Source organism: Garra rufa, chromosome 5 (genome assembly GCF_049309525.1).
Source record: "Garra rufa chromosome 5, GarRuf1.0, whole genome shotgun sequence".
Lineage (NCBI taxonomy): Eukaryota > Metazoa > Chordata > Actinopteri > Cypriniformes > Cyprinidae > Garra > Garra rufa.
This window is the reverse complement of record NC_133365.1, coordinates 45,680,794-45,702,612: the sequence shown is the minus strand read 5'-3', so window position 1 is coordinate 45,702,612 and position 21,819 is coordinate 45,680,794. Positions and strand designations below refer to the sequence as shown.

Sequence of the window (21,819 nt, the reverse complement as noted above, 5' to 3'; positions counted from 1 at the left end):
AAAAAAAGCTGTTTTTTTTTTTAACCCGAATGCTGGGTTCAGCCTGTTGGGTCATTTTATTGGGTTGTTTTTAATATTGTTTACCCAGGTACTGGGCAGTTTTTCTGCTCCAAAAAATACTAGGCTATTTTTTTTAACCCAAATGCTGTTTTCTTTTTTTTTCTTTTTTACCCAAATTCTGGGTTCAGCCTATTGGGTCATTTTATTGAGTTATTTTTTTATATTTTTACCCAGGTGTTGTGTAGTTTTTCTGCACTCAAAAGACTGCTAGGCTATTTTTTTAACCCAAATGCTGGGTTCAGCTTGTTGGGTCATTTTATTATGTTATTTTTAATATTTTTTACCCAGGTGTTGGGTAGTTTTTCTGCTCTCTAAAACATGCTGGTTTATTTTTATTTTTTTAACCCAAATGCTGGGTTCAGCTTGTTGGGTCATTTTATTGGGATATTTTTAATATTTTTACCCAGGTGTTAGGTAGTTTTTCTGCTCTCTAAAACGTGCTGGGTTATTTTTTATCCCAAATGCTGGGCTATATTTTTCTGTAACTGTAAGCTGCTGGGTTATTTTTAATGCTGGGTTATATTTTTTTTTTACCCAAATGCTGGGTTAAGCCTGTTGGGTCATTTTATTGGGTTATTTTTAATATTTTTTACCCAGGTGATGGGTAGTTTTTCTGCTCTCTAAAAATGCTGGGTTATTTTTTTAACCCAAATGCTGGGTTCAGCATGTTGGGACATTTTATTGGGTTATTTTGTACTATTTTACCCAGGTGCTGGGTAATTTTTCTGTAACTAAGCTGCTGGGATTTTTTTTTTTTTACCCAACCGCTGGGTTGAACGAAACAATGCTGCTGTTAAGTTACAGTAAGAGCATGAGCTTTTTGTGTCCTTTACAGGAGAGCGATTTTAAGTGCTGCCATGCAGTTCTTCGGTGAAATTATTATATATTTTTGAAGTTTTGTATACATTTAATTTCAGTTATTATGTCTTTACTGTGCTGTAAATTATATTATTTTACGCAATGCAACATACAAGGACGAGATGTCAGTCAGCGATCATTTCACATGATTGAAACAGATTTTGCCTCGCATAACAAACTGATTTTGTTTGTTACAACACAGAATTTAACTTAATTTGATGTTAAAATGTGTTGTCTAATCTCAGTACAGTTTGTTTATGGGCAGGTTATGGAGTCAGTCATGGCATCTTTCAGCTAAGAGTGAAACGCAAGGGGGCGGCCTGGGGTTTGTAGTTTCCCCTGCGAACAGCAACCCATGACTGGCTCAGATTTTGCCAACCCACCAGCACAACTTTGGAAATTGTCTGGATTTACTAAAACTGGGCTTTTGCCCTTATATGACCCGATAAAGTATGTTGTTTAAGCATTTAAATCACCATAATCAGTGTAATATTGTACATGTAAACACACTTAGTTTTTTAAGGGAATAGTTCATCTGGAAAATTAATCAATGTCCTCATGCCGTTCCAAACCTGTGAGATCTTTGTACATCTTTGGAACACAAATTGAGATATTTTAGATGAAATCCAATAGCTTTCTGACCCTCCATAGACAGCAACACAACTACCATGTTCAAGGCCCAGAAAGGTAGTAAGGACATCACTAAAATAGTCCATGTGACATCAGTGGTTCAACCATAATGTTATGAAGCTAAAAGAATACTTTTTGTGTGGAAAGAAATCAAATCAAACATATTGACTTTGATTCAACAATTTCTTCTCTTGCGTTTCAGTCTTCAACATGCCAGAATGAATTTTGATTGACAAGAGAAAAAATACTACCTTTCTGGGCTTTGAATGTGTCAGTTGCGTTGCTTTCTAAGCAGAAAGCTCTTGGATTTCATCAAAAAATATCTCAATTTGTGTTCTAAAGATGGATAAAGGTCTTCCGAGTTAGGAACGACATGAAGGTGAGTAATTAATGACAGAATTTTCATTTTTGGGTGCACTATCCCTTTAACACCTAAAAGGTTCCCACAGGTTCAACTGTGGTGGGAAAGTTGAAACAGAACCTAAAAAAAAATTAATCGCAATCTTTTTGAAGTTGTAAAACATGCTACAGATACACAGAGCTGCAGTGCTCATGCAAATGATGCTGGTTTGGGTCTGGCCTGCAACCTGTCCTAAACCCTACTCCCTCCTCTTTGGTGATCATTTCATATTCATATTACAATCACTGTACCATGGTGCCAGTACAGTGCTTTTTGTTAAGAGCTGAATGGGATAGACTGCACTGAGAACAGGATGCTATAACACTTCATCTCTAAAAGCGCACATTCCCCTTTTCTCTCCTCTTATCTCTTGAATTCCGGTGGGAAGTGGCAATGCGACATTCTCCTTTTATTTCCTCTCCCGCTGCCAGGATGCGCAAGAAATGCCAAAACCCTGAAGTGCCTTGTTTAGCAGATAAAGAACAGCATGATGGAAAGCGACAGGAAATATCAATGAGCCAGAAAACACACTGCACAGATGTTGAACATGTTGAGTCACAAAGAGTCACAGGCTGATTCAAAACAAGAAATTCAATAAATGAAATAAAAAAATAAATAAAATAATCTGGTTTAGACAGGGCTTGTTTTAAGTTACGGTGAATACAAGATTTGAAAGCACAGATTTGAAATGTTTGTAAAAAATAACAAATCACAAATTATAGAGTGCATGTGAAATTGTATCCTGTTCTCCGAATCCATGACTTTCTTTTCTGAAATGTCTTGCACGAGACTTCACATACGCCCATGAAATTCTCTGTACTCTCCCTGTCTTGCCTTTTTATATCTGTCGCCTACACAAGGGATATTTCAGTTCAGCTTTTGAAAGTCTCTCCAAGCACATAGCCTTACTTTAAATCTCCTGTCTGACCAGAGTGCTGTGATTGAATCCAGATGTTGCCAGGATCTGAAATATACATGCTTAGCCATTTTAAAAGTCAAGATGTCTTATTCTGATATGAAGGTTCTTCCAAATGTCCAGTGTTAGCCCATATATATATATATATATATATATATATATATATATATATATAGTGACAACAACTTCAGCCACTGCATTAGATGTATATTAAACTATCATACCTAGGAATATCTTGAAAAATTACTAAATCTAACGTCACATTCTGAGCCATTTTGGCTAGACTATCAGCTGATGATTTTTAAGGATGTTTAGTCTTATAAGAGTAATTACAGCATCATTTCATTACATTTATTATAAGCATAGTCCAATAATGTTTAAAGGACTAGTTCACTTTCAGAACAAAAATTTATAGTTAATTTACTCACCCCCTTGTCATTCAAGATGTTCACGTCTTTCTTTCTTCAGTCATAAAGAAGTTATGTTTTTTGAGGAAAACATTTCAGGAATGTTCTCCATATGATGGACTTCAATGGTGCCCGCGAGTTTGAACTTCCAAAATACAGCTTAAATGCAGCTTCAAAGGGCTCTAAACGATCCCAGACGAGAAGAAGGGTATTATCTAGCAAAATGATCATCATTTTCTCAAATAAATTAATATTTATACACTTTTTAACTACAAATGCTCATCTTGTCTAGCTCCGTGATGCACATGCATATTCTGTGCGCTCCAGTTCAAGACAGTTAGGGTATGTTGAAAAACTCCCATCTCATTTTCTCCTCCAACTTCAAAATTGTTCTACGTGGCTGTAGAAGTACAGACCAAGTGTTTACAAAGTGAATGTGCAAAGAAGATCAAATGCCCTTTACAAAAAAGAGGTACAACACCGATGTAGGAGGATTTTGAAGTTGGAGGAGAAAATGAGATGGGACTTTTTCGACATATCCTAACTGTACTGAACCAGAGCCAACAAAGTACGCATGCGCATCACAGAGCTAGACAAGACGAGCATTTGTGGTTAAAGTGTGTATAAATGTGCATTTATAAAAAAAAAAAAAAAAAAAAAGGCTAATCATTTCACTAGATCCACTTAAATTCGCAGGCATTGGAGAACATTCCTGAAATGTTTTCCTCAAGAAACAATTTTTTTACAACTTAAGTAAGAAAGACACAAACATTAAAGGTGCAGTATGTAATATTGACAACATTAGTGGTTGAAATGGGTAGTGCAGTCCAAATTCAAAATATTGTTTCTTCCGGCTCCTCCTCAGACTGGATGCTCATGCGGGTTGCCAGGTTGAGGACACGCAACACGAACGAGTGCAACTGACAACGGAAGGCGGCAAACTATACATTGTACGAGCTGATTCTTCCGTAATTTAATATTCCTCTGTTCAAAAAGCTTTTTAGTTGGATGGTGATACATAGATAGATAGTTACGCTGTGTTTTACGCTACTTGGCAACCCAGACTCTAGAAATATTACAGGGTAAACTGGCAGTGGGCAGAATCACACAGACCAAAACAAAAACAGACATTCCGACACGGAATGCACATTTTTAAAGTAGAATAACTGGCTGTAGAATTGTTTTATGGAGAAACAAGTGTGTAAACTTAGCATGTTTCCTGAATATCTGCAAATATATGTTTTTATGCTTTCAAGTCAAAAAAGTTACATACAGCACCTTTAACTATGCAAAAGGGTATTTCAATCTTTTTGTATTCATTTATTTTTTAGTACAATAGTCAGTGCAATTATGTATTTATTTACTTATTTTAATTAAATTAATATCCCTACTGTCACAAATCTATTCATTAAAAATCCAGAATAATATGTATCATGGTTTCTACAAAATATTACACTGCTGATACTAATAAGAAATGTTTCTTGAGCACCAAATCATCTTATTAAAATGATTTCTGAAGGTTTATATGACACTGAAGACTAAAGTAATGGCTGCTGAAAATTCAGCTTTGCCATTATAGAAAAAAATCAGCTTTTAAAATAGAAAACAGTTAAACTGTACAATATCTATAATATTACTGTTTTACTCTAACTTTGATCGGATAAATGCAGCCTTAGCAAGCACATTTCAAAAATCTTCCTGACCCCAAACTTTTGAATGTTGCTTGTGCCACCAAAACAAATGGCACTCACTTTATTGTTTTGTTTTCAATTTCAGTGAGGTTTCTAGAGTTTTCCATGTACAGAGTTGACTACTCTTATCACACTTTAACTGGAGATCAAGGCCCAATACGAAAGATCACCTGCACTCTTCCGACCCTCTCAGGCAAAATTCTGCTGATTCACTGTGTTTTTCCTAGAAGCCTAATTTGCTGTCAATGTCAAAGATTGTCGAGAGTGTACAACAAATATGAACTCAACTAGTCTGCTATAAATATGCCAGGCCGCTGTATTTTATCTATATTGATAAAGTTTAACGGATGGCATTACCTGGGGACGTGCAACGCATGACGGTCTGAAGAGAATATTACAAGAACTGTTAATAAGTATCATGACATTCACAGTGTGAACACATCTCATTAGAAACAGCGTGAAGCACTAAGCAACAAATTACTCTTGACACAAAGCCAAAATACATGACACCTGAACATCACACCCATATTTGATTGTTTAACAAATTATTTTAAAACCATGGCTTGATTGTTCAATAAGGTATGGGTCGAAGAGTCAGGGCTTTATGGCCCTTTTGCTCTTTGCATGGCGGAACGGTGCATAAACATACATAAATATACTTCAAATGTTGGTTTAAGAAGTTTGCACACCTGTATGATTGATTATACCCATTTATTACTACAATAAGTTGCTGAAAGATGACAGACTGTCAATGGATAGTCAATCTTACCCTCAGCGTCAGTGGGTCTGGGGCTGGCCTCAGACTCTTGGTCCTGTTGGGTCTTGCATGCTTGTGAGTCCAGCTGCTGTAACATGGTAGGGCAGATTTCCTGCAGGCCTCGTTCGTCTATACGAGACTGTTCACTTATCCCATACACTGCCAGAGTGTCTGCAGCCAAGCACTGAGAACAGAGGACAGGACAGCGGTTTCAATTACTGATCATTGAGGAGAAGCTTGAATTACAGCATTGAGAGTACAGAGCTCGTGCTAGAGCTGTCACAGCACAGATTTGACTTTGAGGTCTAAAAATGTAATATTTCAAAGTCACACTATGGATTAGGGTTCAAAATGTTGAAAACATATCCTATAATAACTCTCTTGAGGAAGGGAGGGACATATACTTCTTAAGCTGTGTTTACAAAATGAATGAAATCATTTTAAATTTGAAATCAAAATACAAAAAAAACTAAATATTTATACAAATGAATCACTCATTAAATTTAATAAGTTCGAACTTCTTCGTAGGTCAATTTAGGTCTCAACTATTCAGCTGCCAACCTCAAACATATTCTTTAAAGAACAAAAAGACGTGCAGATATTCCACTTGTGGTCCTTGAAAATGTTACACATTTAGTTTTACAACATAAAACTATGCTCTCTGTGGAGGAGAAAAAATTATGACCGCTCAATATGGCCTTTTTATCGTTGTGGAAAAGACTGATAAAAAGTACAGCGTGTTACTCTTTTTCTAACTTATACATTGAGAGGTGGCACAAGAGATAATGTTTCTGATAAAACACGTAATGACATGAGTACACAAGTGCTGAACAAAAGACTTTGCACTTAACACTCAGGCAGTTAATACTGTAATATCAAGAAATTATACAATACACGGCAACACATATCCACCTTCCTCTTTTCGTAAGATTGGGCAAGGTCAATTGTACATTTTATGGATGTGGCTTCCGATCTCATCCACCTCCAGTTATTTTAGCTGTACAAAACAGCTCGTTTTGCTGCTTGATATTGTAAATTGTACGTCTTACCATATTATTTTAAAGTATTATCTCAATTATGAACACACTGGTTTGTAACGCAAGCAGTTTTACAGTTTACTGCATGTTGTTATTCTTCTCGCTATTTCAGCAGCTAATGAAGCGCGAAGTCTCGCCCATAGGCTTACTTCTGCATTAAATAAAAAGTTGGATATACGTTACTATTCAAAATTTGTTCCAAAACATTATTTTTTCAATTATTTAGAAAGTTTTATTTAGCACGGATGCATTAAACTAATCAAAAGTAACAGTAAAAATATGTATAGGACTGTCACTAACAGTTATTTTAGTAATCAAGCAATTGGCCGTTTACACTGGGGAATAATCAAGTAATTGGATCATTATAATACATTTTTGTGGTAATATTAGTACCAAAAGCAAATAATCATATGGTTTTATTGAACAAAACCATGAAAATACATGTATTATAAACAATATACAGTATGTCACAAAAGTGAGTACACCCCTCACATTTAAGCAACCATTTTTATCTCAAGGGACAATACTATGGAAATGAAACTTGGATACATTTTAGAGTAGTCAATGCACAGCTTGTATAGCAGTATAGATTTATTGTCACCTGAAAATAACTCAACAACAGCCATTATTGTCAAAATAGCTGGCAACAAAAGTGAGTACACCCTAAGTGCAATATATTGTGTTAGCACCATTGTTATCTGGCCCTGCCTTAATCATCCTGGGCATGGAATTGACCAGAACTGCACAGGTTGTTGCTGGGATCCTCTTCCACTCCTCTAAAATGATATCACGGAGGTGCTGAACATTAGACACATGGTGCTTCCCCACCTTATGATTGAGGATGCCCCACAGGTGCTTAATAGGGTTCAGATCTGAAGACATGCTTGGTCACCCCATCACCTTCAGCTTCCTAAGCAAGGCAGTTGTCATCTTGGTGGTGTGTTTGGGGTCGTTATCATGTTGGAAAACTGCCGTTCAGCCTAGTTTATGAAGGGAAGGCCACACATACTGGAAACCATCTGAGCCAAACAAGTCTACCTTATAGTCTTATTAGACTACAGGACATGGTTCCAGTAATTCATGCTTTTGGACAGGTTGTCTTCAGCAAACTGTTTGCAGGCTTTCATATGAGCCAGCTTCAGATGAGGCTTCCTTCTGGGATGACGCCTATGCAAACCGGCATATTGTCTGAGCACTGACAAGCTGACCTACTACTTCTGCAACCTTTAAAGCAATGCTGGCAGCACTCATGCATCTGTTTTTTGAAGCCAGGATCTGCACCTGACGCACAAAACGAGTGCTCAGCTTCGTTGATCGACCCTTGCAAGGCCTGATCACTGTAGAGTAACTTGGTTTCAGGGTGTTACTGAAATTCTTTGCCATGAGATGCCATGTTGAACATCCAGTGGTCAGTATGAGAGAATTGTACTTAAAGGTGGCATAGGATGGAAAACTGTGTTTACCTTGGCATAGTTAAATAATAACAGTTCAGTACATGGACATGACATACCATGAGTCTCAAACACCATTTCCTCCTTCATATTTAAATCTAGTGTTTGCAAAAGACCACCGAAAAATAGGTCAATTCCAACAAAACACCGACTGTTACGCAACATCCCCGGGAACGTTAATAGTTACGCCTCCAACATTTGCATCGCCCAATCATCAGTAACGTCAGCACATCAGTAAAACAAGGCAAGCCACTGAAGGGACACGGTTAGCTTAATGCTAGCGCTAACCTGTTACATTGCAGTACAAAAGATTTCACTTACCACATAAACAGAGAGATGACTGCGCTGATGATGGTGAATGATGGAGAAATAACTGCGCTGATGATGGCGAATGATTTACAGATCCCGAGTATCACTGACAGGCAGCTGAACTTGTTGTAAGTAAGCACTCCCTCTGCATTATAACTTTACACAGAGCACATACGATCACAGCAATGAGACTAAAATGTCGGCGATTCAAAACGGCAGATTCAACAAACCACATATTAAAAGCGGCTAGAGCTCCTAATTAAATATATTTTTTTATTCCATGTGCCAGCTATAGAGATGAGCAGCTCTGTGAAACAGCCAATCAGAGCAGAGCTCATTAATATTCATGAAGCTTCCAAATAAGGCAATAACAGAGCATTTCATTCTAGGGACAAATCCTAGGGTTGTAAATGGACCTGTAAAACCGTTTCTGGAGATTTTTTGCCCTTTCCTATGCCATATACCTTCTATGTAGATATAAGAGAACAATTTAAAATATTCTTTCAATGCATTCTATGGCACCTTTAAAGACTGTACTTAAAGCACTTAATTTTAACTTCTCTAATACAAGATACACAACTAAGTATGGTCTGATGGACAAAAACATAAACATGATGAATAGGACATGTGGCTTTGTATGGTTAAACAACATACTGCTGTTATCACTTAGGGTGTACTCGCTTTTGTTGCCAGCTATTCTGACAATAATGGCTGTATGTTAAGTTATTTTCAGAGGACAGTAAATCTATACTGCTATACAAGCTGCACATTGACTACTCTAAAATGTTTTCAAGTTTCATTTCTATAGTATTGTCCCTTCAGAAAATATACTAAAATGGTTGCTGAAATGTGAGGGGTATACTCACTTTTGTGAGATACTGTAACTAATGTACATTATGCATTATACCAAATGACTGCAGAAGGCGCCAACAGCCTGGCTGTTTTTAGTCTTTACAGCACAATCTAATGCTTGTGTAATATTGACTAAACAACATTTAATTCAAATGTCCACTTAATCTTTAATAGTTGGCCATTTCTTTACGACAGAAATGCTACAGCCACTGTAATTTCTTTAATATGTGGACATCAAAACTTGTAAGAGTCAAGGATTGAGCTTTTATTTTGAAACTCTGCACTATAACGCCTGACCTAAGCGTTCACTGATTGGTGTTGTGATAGCTGCTTAGCAGAGGATTAGACCTCTGTCATGTCTTATAAAGTACCCGGAGAAGATCAAACTCTTTTGTGTCAGGGGTGAACCAGGAGCGACACTGAGCTTTGAAAATATTTTAAACATCTCTCGCAAGCCAAAGAACGTGCAGGAAAGCAGAACTTTCAGTATAGGACGTACAAAGGTACTTTACAGCTTGCCATAAAGGAGGGTCTTGAGAAATATTTTCTTATCTACAATCTAGAAACATAGGCCATTGTTTCAGGTCCATTGTTTGGACATATAAATTTCACTATAAAGAAAATAAATACAATGAAAAATAAAAAAGGTTTACAAAATAGAGTAAAAACAGAGTGGGACATTTTTTTCCCAGTATGTCTAAATACTTCTTGATTTTCATATTCAAATACATTTATGCAAAAGAAGTCATTGTATACTGAACAAAGTAGGCATGTATTTTTGCGTGCAATAAGCAGCCAATCAGAGGCAAAGCCAGAGTTCCAAAGTCAGATACACATTTGAAAATACACATATAGAAAAACATACTGTAAAAAATCTTCTGCAACCTTCTTGACTCACCTTGGATTCATTGTTTTTGGTGGGCTGCGTTGGTGCGTCATGGTCTTCACTCTGGCCTCCATTTAAGCGCACAAGGAGCGCTCTAAGCTGAGGAACAGAAATGCTGGTGTTGTCGCCATAGCGTGTCAGCAGCTCCTGAAGGACTTGCGTAGGAGACTGTCCATCCTGACCACTAACATCTCCTATTGGCCACTGCAGCAGGCCTAGAGTCAGGGTCAGGCCAATGGTCAAGGTCAGCTGTCTGCAGCCATTGGCTTGTCTCAGGGTCATGACTCTACCAGCAACACGTCCAGCACTATGTATAAAAAGACATGAGGTAGGAAAATGAGGTAAATAATGAGAATTACATGTCTTTAACCATGCACTTAGTGTCCACCATGAAGTATCTTCTGGAGAAAGATATAATCCTCACACAGCCAATTTAAATTAAAATTGATTTACTTGCCAAATAATTGTTCGTAGGTGCACTTTATTCAAAAACCAAACAACCAGGCATCGTTTTAGTGAATCTGCATTTAAATTTGACTCCATTCAATGTACTTTAAGTACACAAAGTACAGTAAAATATTTGTATGTTTCAAAAACAGAAATACCTTTAAAGTTGTCCAAATGAAGTTCTTAGCAATGCATATTACTAATCAAAAATTAGGTGTGGATACATTCACAGTAGGAAATTTACAAAATATCTTCATGGAACATGATCTATACTTAATATAAAGGCTAATTCTACATATAAATAATTACAGTATATAATACTAAAATAACCAGCCTAAGTACCAGCACAAAAGCACGCTCAGCAAAATATTGCCAAAATATGTCAATGTGTGCGTTCTATTTTTAATACACCAATATCAGAAAGCATATCATAAAATTACAATTTACCTTTAGTGCAACAATTTATCAAATTTAAGTTGCTACTAGTTTACAGTAGAGCACAGCGATAGCTACGTGCAGGGCATAAAATGTGCACCTTGAAAAGTATTTGCTAAAGCATAAAGCCTAAATATAATTCTGGCCGCACACAATCCGCTTGTTAAGTTTGACGTCACATGACACTGTTATCAGATCCAAGACATGCAAACAGCAAATGGTGCTAATATGTGACCCTGGATCACAAAACCAGTCATATAGACAATATATGGCCAAGATACAACTATTGGAAAATCTGGAATCTGAGGGCGCAAAAAACAAAACAAAACAAAATGTTGATTAAATAAAAGTTTTTAGCAATGCATATTACTAATCAAAAAATAATTTTTGATATTTACGGTAGGAAACTTACAAAATATCTTCATGGAACATGATCTTTACCAAATTATTTTTGGCATACAATGTATTTTTGGCTATTGCTACAAATATAAATGTGCTACTGAAGACTGGTGGTCACATACACTCGCAGTGTGATGTAATATTAATGAAAATTAAATAACCTCTCCATATCTCCTTCTCAGACAGTGATTTATCATTTATTATTTGTTAAATTATGTGTCTGGGAAGCCTCCAGTAATGTACACTATGAAACACTTTTAAAAGCTTAACTTAAATCTGTGATATGAGTAAATGCTTTTCACAAACAGCTCTTGAGATTAGTATTGAAATGGGTAAAAGGATTGAACCTTACGTCAAGACTGAACAAGCAAGATCAGATGAGTGGCTAATAGATCAATTATTTAAGCACTTTTGGAAAGACACTGAGACTCAATGTCTGCGAAGGTCCGGATGCATGAAAGGTCAGATGTTTTTTAACCACAGGAAGCAAAGTCCAGTTGTAAATGAATGAACTAACATTTGAGTCACAAACACTGGATAATTGGCCCCAATGGGGGTCCTTCTAAACAGGTCTCAAAGGCCACTGTTGAAATGGGGCAGAGCTGCAGAGTAAACCCAAACCAGTTATTACCAAAAATGAGAAGCAGCCAAGAACAATATGGAAGATTACCAGTGCTGAATCCCCTAATACTAATGACAGTCTTTGAGGTTTACACAACAGCAGATTTCTAGCAAAGTAACCACCACCACAAATGCTATTATGAGTGGGGATGTCTGTTAAATGTCATGTTCAACTATAACATTATTTTAAAATGACAGAATCTTGGAGGATGTATCATTTATCAAGTGTTACACATCCACCCTTTATGTATTGAATATACTGAGTTTGTATGGTGAAATAAAAGGGTAAGAACAACAACACAACAAAACAAAGTCTATGTATGGACAAAAAATTTAAAATAAGCATTTATCATTTTCAGGCTTATGTATTTAATATTTTTGGCCATTGCCAATGAATATTCACTGTGATGTATCATAAAAATATTATGTAAGACTATAAAAAGGCATTAAAAAAACACCAGTTTTTCTGTCCGCATAATTTAAATATTCTCACCTGATTTAAATGAATCATTATAACTTCTGTGAGAATAACAACAGAAAAATCACATAATAAAATAGCTTTCGTCAGTTCTTATTTTGAAAGTAATCATTTGGACATTCTTTCGGATGGAGTTTTTTTTATTGAATTGAATGGATTTTGTCTAAAATATGGTAATGTTTTATGATGTATTCTGGTAACAACCAAAAGAAACACAAGTTTGTGAATTCACAATAGCGTCATGCTTTATGATGATTTTGAATGGGTTTTAATATATCATGCAGCTTTAATAAACTGTCTAATAATGCGGTTCTTGGATTCTCATCTGTGGAATGTCCAACTTCTGGTATTTTGCCGGTAACTCTACATGGGCAAACAGCAATCGAGGATCTTTTTTCAAATCGAGTACTGAAATTAAATCGAGCAATCGTGACAGGTCTAATTAAGACGCATAAACAAAATTACATTTTAATAAACTTCACAATCATGCCCTTGTATTCACTTTGCAGTCTGACACACATGGTTACTCCATGACTTGTCTCTACACAAGGGTTAAAGAGACTGAATATACTAATGAAGTGCCATTAAACCTTTACAAAGGACCTTCAAGAACTAGCACTCAGAAATCAGCCAAAAGACTCACCTTGCTTAACCTTAACTGGCCAAATTTTTGGATGAACACCAGTCCAAGAAAGAAAGAAAGAAAGAAAGAAAGAAAGGGCAAAAACAGAGCATCTTTAAAAGGCAGTCAAACATGTGCTTGTGACAAAGAAGTAAAACCTATTCATCAAAACCAATACTGATTGCCATCAAGTAAATATGAGAAAATAAATGATTGCTTTTTATAATCTGATTTCATATTCAATTTCTGGGAGAAGTTCAATATTTATTCTCCAGCATTATGCTCTCATAATTCTGACTCGCCATCAGGGTGTAAATTACAGTGTGGGTGTAGAAGTGCATGAGAATGTTTATCAAAAACAGCAGGGTGTGTGAAGGAGAGGTTAACCACACCATGCTGATGCCGGCTGTGGTATGCTGACTACGCTTATGATTGTGGTTTGGAGAGACAGAGGAAATATGATCCTTACTGGCTTATTGATAATATATGAGGGCCATCAAAGGCAGAACAGCATACACCTATAAACAGCTGACAACTGCTGCCAAATAGCCCATTTATAACCATTTATAAACATGAAGTTCAATTATACAGCACATTAAACCTGAAGTGTGTCATTTCTGTGTCACTAGTTCATTATATGGAATTACAAAAATAAAATTGTCACATATAGACATAATAGACTTTTTTCTCACAATTCTGAGTATATGTCTGGCAATTCTAAGATATAAACTCAAAACTGTGACATATACAGTTGAAGTCAAAAGTTTACATACACCTGGCAGAATTTGCAAAATGTTCATCGTTTTACCAAAATAAGAGGGATCATACAAAATGCATGTTATTTTTTTATTTCGTACTGACCTGAATAAGATATTTCACATAAAAGACGTTTACATAAAGTCCACAAGAGAAAATATTAGTTGAATTTATAAATGACCCTGTCCAAAAGTATTTTTAAGAAAAGTCCTTCAGTTTCTTTGGTTTTTCAGCATTTTTGTGTATTTGAAGTAGGGGTGGGCGATATGACCTAAAATTAATATCACGGTATTTTTCATCTTTTGAACAGTGACGGTATAATATCACGGTATTACTTTTTTTGGTACATTCTGGGAGGAGTAGCCTGTCCTGTCCCTTCAGTATGTGAATAAAGTTAATATTTTTATAATATAATATAATATAATAAGTAAATGGTAGGTATCCTTATCAAAAAGAGATATGGGAGAGTATGCATTCTCAACATATTTATTTTGCAAAAAACCTAAAGATCTTACTTAACAGTGTACAACAAAACAAAAATTATTTTTTATTGAAATTTAATTTCTGCAATATTTAAAACCTTTAAATAACTGGGGGAAATCAACCCATGGCAACAGTTTAAAAGTAGACCAATTCTGTGGGGAAAAACACGGACTTGGCAACCCTGCATCCAACACCAGCTGCTGGAGTTAATGTCATTGCACACATGAGTACGAAAAATACAGGTTATGTTAATCGAGTTTACACACTGCCTCTGAAACTTTCGTCCGTCATAAAAAAAAAATCGGATTGTGTTTGATTTTCTGCATTTTCGCATCCATAATAAGCAGCATTTTGATAAGGATGGCGAATATGAGAAAACTAAAAAAAAAAAAAAAAAAAAACGCATACGAAAATCGGACTCAATGTACAATGACCTTTAGATTTGAATGATCACGGGTCGAAAGTAAAGAGAGATTACAAACATAGACTGGAGGATTTGCTGCAATCTTGTACTCACTGACAAATATCTATTAACGTTATAAGATGTGCTGCTCCCTTTACACAGAGTGTGCGCTATCGCAAAATCGAAGGTAAAAGTAAACAGGCCGGTCGCGTTCGCCTCGCGCCCGCTCAATTTGTGACCCGCTGTGTAAATCCTTCGGCCGGCCGCCGGGAAAAGTCCCGGTCGTCCCGATTGCCACTCCGCCCCTGGTATAGGCTACAGGCCCGACCTTTCTTCACGATGTTTCACCAGTTGTTTAATGGCCACTCCCCTTTTACCTACCACCTGCAAAGCTGATACGAATATGTTTTACTTTTTTATTTACAACAAGATATATAGTATAAGGACAGGTATTCAGACCACAACTGAACGTTTGAAGAACATTTAATGCCTTATTATTTAGAATTAGCTATTATTGATGTAAATGCAGCCGTTCGAGGCACATAATTGATTTATTACGGTATTGACGGTATTAGAAAATCCATGTCGTGGCGCAATGTCACACCGGTGATGACTATGTACCGCCCACCCCTAATTTGAAGCCTTTCCAACAATGACTGTTTGATTTTGAGATCCAATTTTTCACATTGAGGACAACTGAGGGACTCATTACAAAAGGTGCAAACAATCCGTGAAGGAAAAATGATGCATTAATAAGCTTTTGAACAGACCAAAACAACATGATTTTTTTTTTTTTAGAAATAACATGCAATTGTAAGAAACAACATCCAAACTGTGAGATATATAAAAAAAAAAGTCATAATTAGCTTCTTTTTTTTTTTTTGGTATAAGCAGGCTTCCACATATTCGTTATTTTGGCTTATACAAAACTAAATCCTCAGCCCGACTAAAACCAGCATTTATACTGGAGCAGGCAATCACATCTCAACGCTGTCACAACAATACGCTGATATGATTTCCAGCAGCAGCATTGTATCTCAGATAATAGCAGAGGGTTATAATGACCCTGTCTGAAGTGATCCTTGAGGACTGCTGCTATTTCAGGAGACAAGATAAGTCACATAGAAGAATGTCTGGTATTCAGTCTAAAGGGAGACTGTATTTGCATCTGAATCAAGAATGATCAGTAATAACTGACCAGGTCTTTAATGAATCTATAGAGTGACCAAAGTCTTAATTTTTAATTAGTATAGTTGTATTATATTTGTCCTATCCTAACAAACCATACATCAATGGAAATCTTAATTTTAAAAAATGACCCTTAAGACTGGTTTTGTGGTCCAGGGTCACATGTAAAAATGTTAAATTAATAGATAATAATAATTAATATAAAACAATGTTCAACCATTTTAATGTGAGTATAAAACATGGTATCAGCAGACCTTTTTAAGACATGCACAAATAAAATGAATATAGTAGTATGTCCATAAACAGTACAAATTTATACAATAACAAAATAACTCATGTATCTCAGATTATTTGACTTATTTAAACAATCTGGGGCACGCATTTAATACACACATATGTATTGTAAATTGGTTTATGTACTAATACATAAATACATATGAATTATTAGTTGATCAACACTGGATTTTGTTGATACAATAATAATAATTTTAATTCGTATTTACTTATTTACTCATATTTGTTCAATTAAATCACTGGCTGTGATTAATAATTAAATGTGATTTGTTTAATCATCATATTAGGTTATATTGCAATTCCTGTTTTTCTGTCCCCAAATTTAAGACCTCTTAAAATGATAATTAGGACTTTTAAGACATTAAGACTTTTTATTACCTTAAATTTTATCTGAATAAATGTAAAATATTTTGAGACTTTAAGGACCTTTGGGAACCCTGTAAAAACACCAGAAGGACTTATAGAAAACACTTGGACTAGTCATGTGTGGTGAGGCGATAGCTACTAACCAAACAGTGAAGTAACTTTAAAGAACTGAGCCTTATTGTTAAGTGTTACTATATAAATTAATTTTGTCAGACAAAAGTAACTTAACTGTATTCCTAAAATCTTAAAATATATATTTTTTCTTTTTCAGATAGAAATGGCAACACAGTAGTATGACAAACCAAATAAGCCAGTGGCTTTTTAAGCACATTCCATCTGAATGTCTCTAGATTAGGAATGCAGACTAACCTGCACACTAGCGGAAAAAGAGGGCAAATCTTTCCACTTGACAGATATCTTCACTCTGCTGACGTGGCAGGTTTCATAGCATGACTCAGAGGAAAACCCCAAGAGAGGTCCTTATCAACAACTAGACACCTGTTGTCGAGCAGACACTCTAGGAATACACATAACTACAGGGAAAACAATCAACGGAAAGAGGGAACGGTCTCTAAAGGAAAGCTTTTCAAAGTTCAGCAGAGGAAGTGCGTACTATGCCTTTAAGGAGGCTGTATAATGATACTCTTTGCTCCAAAAACAACTCGATCCAGCCAAATATGAGAAAAGCCGTTTAAGCAACAGTGTTGAGTTTGATTAGCATCAAGGCTACAACTACATGCCTGCTGGCTGCTTAACACTGAGACTTTTTTGACACTTGCCTGAGCAAGCACCACTCATTTATAAAAATATATAGTGAAAGTGTAGTGTAGTACATAAAATATTTTCATAGTTCAACCAAAAATGAAACATTTATCACAAAATAAGATCCTGACAATATTGGACCTTGCATTGTAAGAAAAAAAATACTGAACTTCTGTGTTTCTCAGAAAATCATACAGGTTTGGAATGACATAAGGGTGAGTAAATGACTACAGAATGATAATATTTGGGTGAACTACAACTTTAAGGTTAGAAAACCCCAATTAGGCCAGCACTGTAGCACATATTTGTGCTATGGACACACAGTTAAGGTAAAAATTTTACATAAACCTTGCATCTTCAAAATGCTAATTATTTTACCAAAATAAGAGGGATCTATAAAAATGACCCAGTTCAAAAGTTTACATACGTTTGATTCTTAATACTTTGTTGTTGTTTTTGTTTAGTGATGGTTGTTCATGAGTCCCTTGTTTGTCCTAAACAGCTAAACAGCGCCCCTTTACTTCAGAAAAATCCTTCAGTTCCCGCAAATTATTTGGCTTTTCAGTATTTATATGTATTTGAACCCTTTCCAACAATTACTGTATGATTTTGAGATCCATATTTTCACACAGAGGACAACTGAGGAACTCATATGCAACTATTAGAGAAGGTTCAAATGCTCACTGATGCTTCAGAAGGAAACACAATGCATTAAGAGCTGGGGGGTGAAAACCTTTTAAATTAAAGATCAGGGTAAATTTTAATTTTAAACTTATTTTGTCTTCTGGGAAACATGAAAGTATATTCTGTTTCTGGAGGGCAGTACTAAATAAAAAAAGATTTTGGCAAAATAAGAAAAATTAACAAATCTTCATTCTGTTCAAAAGTTTACACCCACAGCTAATGCCTAGTTTTTTTCTTCTGGAGCATCAGTGAGTGTCTAATAGTTGCATATGAGTTCCTCAGTTGTCCTCAGTGTGAAAAGATGGATCTCAAAATCATACAGTCATTGTTGGAAAGGGTTCAAATACACAAAATTTGTGGGACCTGAAGGATTTTTCTGAAGAACAGCTGTTTAGGACAAACAAGGGGCTCATGAACAACTATCACTAAACAAACAAACAAAAAAACACCACCACAGTATTAAAACCTTTTGAACAGGGTCATTTTTATAAATTTAACTATTATTTTCTCTTGTGGACTACATGTAAACATCTTTTATGTGAAATATCTTATTCAGGCGAGTATGAAATAAAAAAAATAACATGCATTTTGTATGATCCTCTTATTTTGATAAAATAATCAGCATTTTGCAGATTCTGCAAGGCATGCAAACTTTTGACCTCAACTGTAAAAAATAACTTAAATCATCTGGCTTATTGAGGAAACTGCTCTCAAAAAGTAGTAAAAAAAGTAGTCAAATTGTTTAAGACACACAATGCAACCAAAATGTTGTGATGCAGAAAGACAAGTTACTTCTTGTACTGCTGAACAAACCCTCTTGAAGGTTATAAGGAATTTGAGAGCGATGACTGTTAGATTTGCTGACTGCTAAAAACTTGAATACTGTTGCTGGCAAGACTTACAATCCTTTTATCCTGACAGCTCCTGGCATCATTCGAAGCAAATACTAACATTTTTGGAAGGGTCACTAACTCATTTAATCAACTTTTTTGAATACATAAGCAATGTTAAAAATCAACTTTACCTGTTGCTCATTCTACTTCATGCACAAGTTCTTCTTCACCCCTTAACAGCTGGTGCAATTGACACATAGAGTGCAGGACGTTTCGAATGCTCAAGGCCTCAGTGATCAAAGCCCCTTTATACAGGAGACAATGAGGTTTAACAGAAGCACTGTAATTAAATCATCAGACCTGCCCTTAAAGAAAACGACGTAATGCCAGAGAGCACTTCCCTTTAGCTTATGGGGGCATCCTGAGAAATAATTACCACCAACAAACAGGCATCAACATCCAGCATTAATTAAACCCTCTCCTAACCACTAAGCTGGAAAAGTGGATAACAAGCAGTTTTGCTGCCTTCCACACTACGTCAAAACTGACAAACCTCCAAGGACTTTGTGAGAATGTTTTGGTCACTGAAGATACGTCAGAGAAGTAATCAACAGAGTGATTACTATAATCACTGTTATCTTTATTTTTATATTAGAAAACATTGTTGCTTACATTTCAATATAAATCAAGGGTTTTTAGTCACAAAAGGTTATATGATCACATCATCATGGTTTCCAGAATTATTCTAGTTGTTCATCTTGTTCAACATTTTAAATAGTCTTAAAAAGCCTAAATATTTTAGGAGAAAAAAATATGTTTATTGTAAAATAAAAATCATTATATTCTCTACAAACATTTCCAGATTAAGTTTTGCAATTGCAATAGTAATAACATTATTATTACTACTATACTTCATAACAATACTTTAGTAACATTTAAAAAAAAAACTAAACAAAAATAACCGATGGCCTATTTATTGGTCAGGTGAGTTAATTGGTCAACAAAATATCAATAATTTCAAAAATTTAAGTGCACATTTTCAGTTTTCATATTTGTTTGAATTTTAATTGTGCTAAATGTTCATCAATTTTACATTAAAATGTATCTGTCTTATTTACTACAATTAAATTACTGTATATCTACATCACCAGTCAAATGTTTTGAACAGTAATACTTTTAATGTTTTTAAAGAAGTCTCTTCTGCTCACCAAGCCTGCATTTATTTGATCCAAAGTACGTCAAAATCGGTCAAATTTTGAAATATTTTTTACTATTTAAAATAACTGTTTTCGATTAGAATTTATTTCAAAATGTCTTTTATTTCTGTGATTTCAAAGCTGAATTTTTAACATCATTACACCAGTCACATGGCCCTTCAGAAATCATTCTAATATTCTGATTTGCTGCTCAAAAAACATTCATTATTATTATGTTAAAAACAGCTGAGTACATTTTTCAGCTTTCTTTGATGATTAGAAAGTTCAGAAGAACAGCCTTTATCTAAAATAGATAAATGATAAATCTTTTGGAACATTATACATGTCTTTATCATCACCTTTGATCAATTTAAAGCATCCTTGCTAAATAAAAGTACTGATTTCTATAATTTATTTCCTAAAAAAAAAACATACTGACTCCAAAGTTTTGACTGGTATAGTGTATAATGTTACAAAAGCTTTTTATTTTATATAAATGCTGATCTATGTATATTTATTTTCATTAAAGAATCTAAAAAAAAATGTACTCAACTACTTTAAAATATTAATATTAAAAATGTTTATTGAACAGCAAATCAATTAGAATGATTTCTGAAGGACCATGTAACACTTAAGACTGGAGTAATGATGCTGAAAATTCAGCTTTGATCACATTGTAAAATATATTCAGATAGAAAGCAGATATTTCAAATAGTAAAAATATTTAACAATATTACTGCTTTTGCTGTATTTTTAATCAAATAAATTGTGGGCTTGGTGAGCAGAAAATAATTCTTAAAAAAAAACATTAAAAATTTTGACAGTGACTGGCTGCATAGTTATAAATTATTATTATTTTTTATCATCATCACTATTATATCTCACCATGGAAAAATCAAGCTTTAAATCTTTAAAAATCCACAAAACAGTCAAAAAATACACTTCGTATTTACTGTATACAGCATGACAGAAGGATAGAAATAAAATCTCAACAGTACTAGGTTGAAACAGACACGATTCCGCTGTTTTAAAACAACAAATACATCAAGTTCACAACCTTGTATGACTGGCTGCTCTTAACCTATTTATATATGACAATATTAATCAGGACTGACAAAACAAGTGGAACAGACTTTGGCTGTTAGATTTGCGGTTGGTCAGCAAACTGCAATGTAGGACCTAAAATTATAAGAGTAAGCAGTACTGATGCATGTCTATATATTCATACTGATAAACATCACATCATCTCTGCTAACAACAGGCCATCAACAAACCTCTGTCTGCTTAACAGCGTCAGACACGCTCACATCCACAACTAACGTTAACCATAAACACGCCACTGATGCGTTGCCTGTATCAGGATTTAACCTCGCACGGATCTAATGAGTCTCCGTAAAAGCAGTTAAACCTCACTGACGTGGTTAATGGTTAGCCGGTTAGCAAGTAAATTGATAAAAGATGCTGCTCACCAAAATTAAGAGTTCTTGTTCTATCGGCGCGTGACAGGTCCGTTATCTGTAAGTCCAGAATGAGCGGAGGGACATGGGGTAACCCGTTAAAAACCAAGAGACCGGATGGCTTTCTGTTTTTTTTAGTCT

The 21,819-nt window shown here is 35.2% G+C and overlaps 1 protein-coding gene across 1 annotated transcript in view; it reads right to left on the bottom strand.

The window, feature by feature from the left end:
- slc39a14 (solute carrier family 39 member 14) overlaps positions 1-21,819 on the bottom strand; it is a 40,919-nt gene extending 19,100 nt beyond the window's left edge. The window contains exons 1-3 of the mRNA XM_073839704.1: positions 21,691-21,819; positions 10,267-10,561; positions 5,732-5,903 (exon numbers count right to left, since the gene is read on the bottom strand). Coding sequence (XP_073695805.1) covers positions 5,732-5,903; positions 10,267-10,536 — 442 coding nt within the window. The 5' untranslated portion in view covers positions 10,537-10,561; positions 21,691-21,819. The remainder of the gene's footprint in view (positions 1-5,731; positions 5,904-10,266; positions 10,562-21,690) is intronic.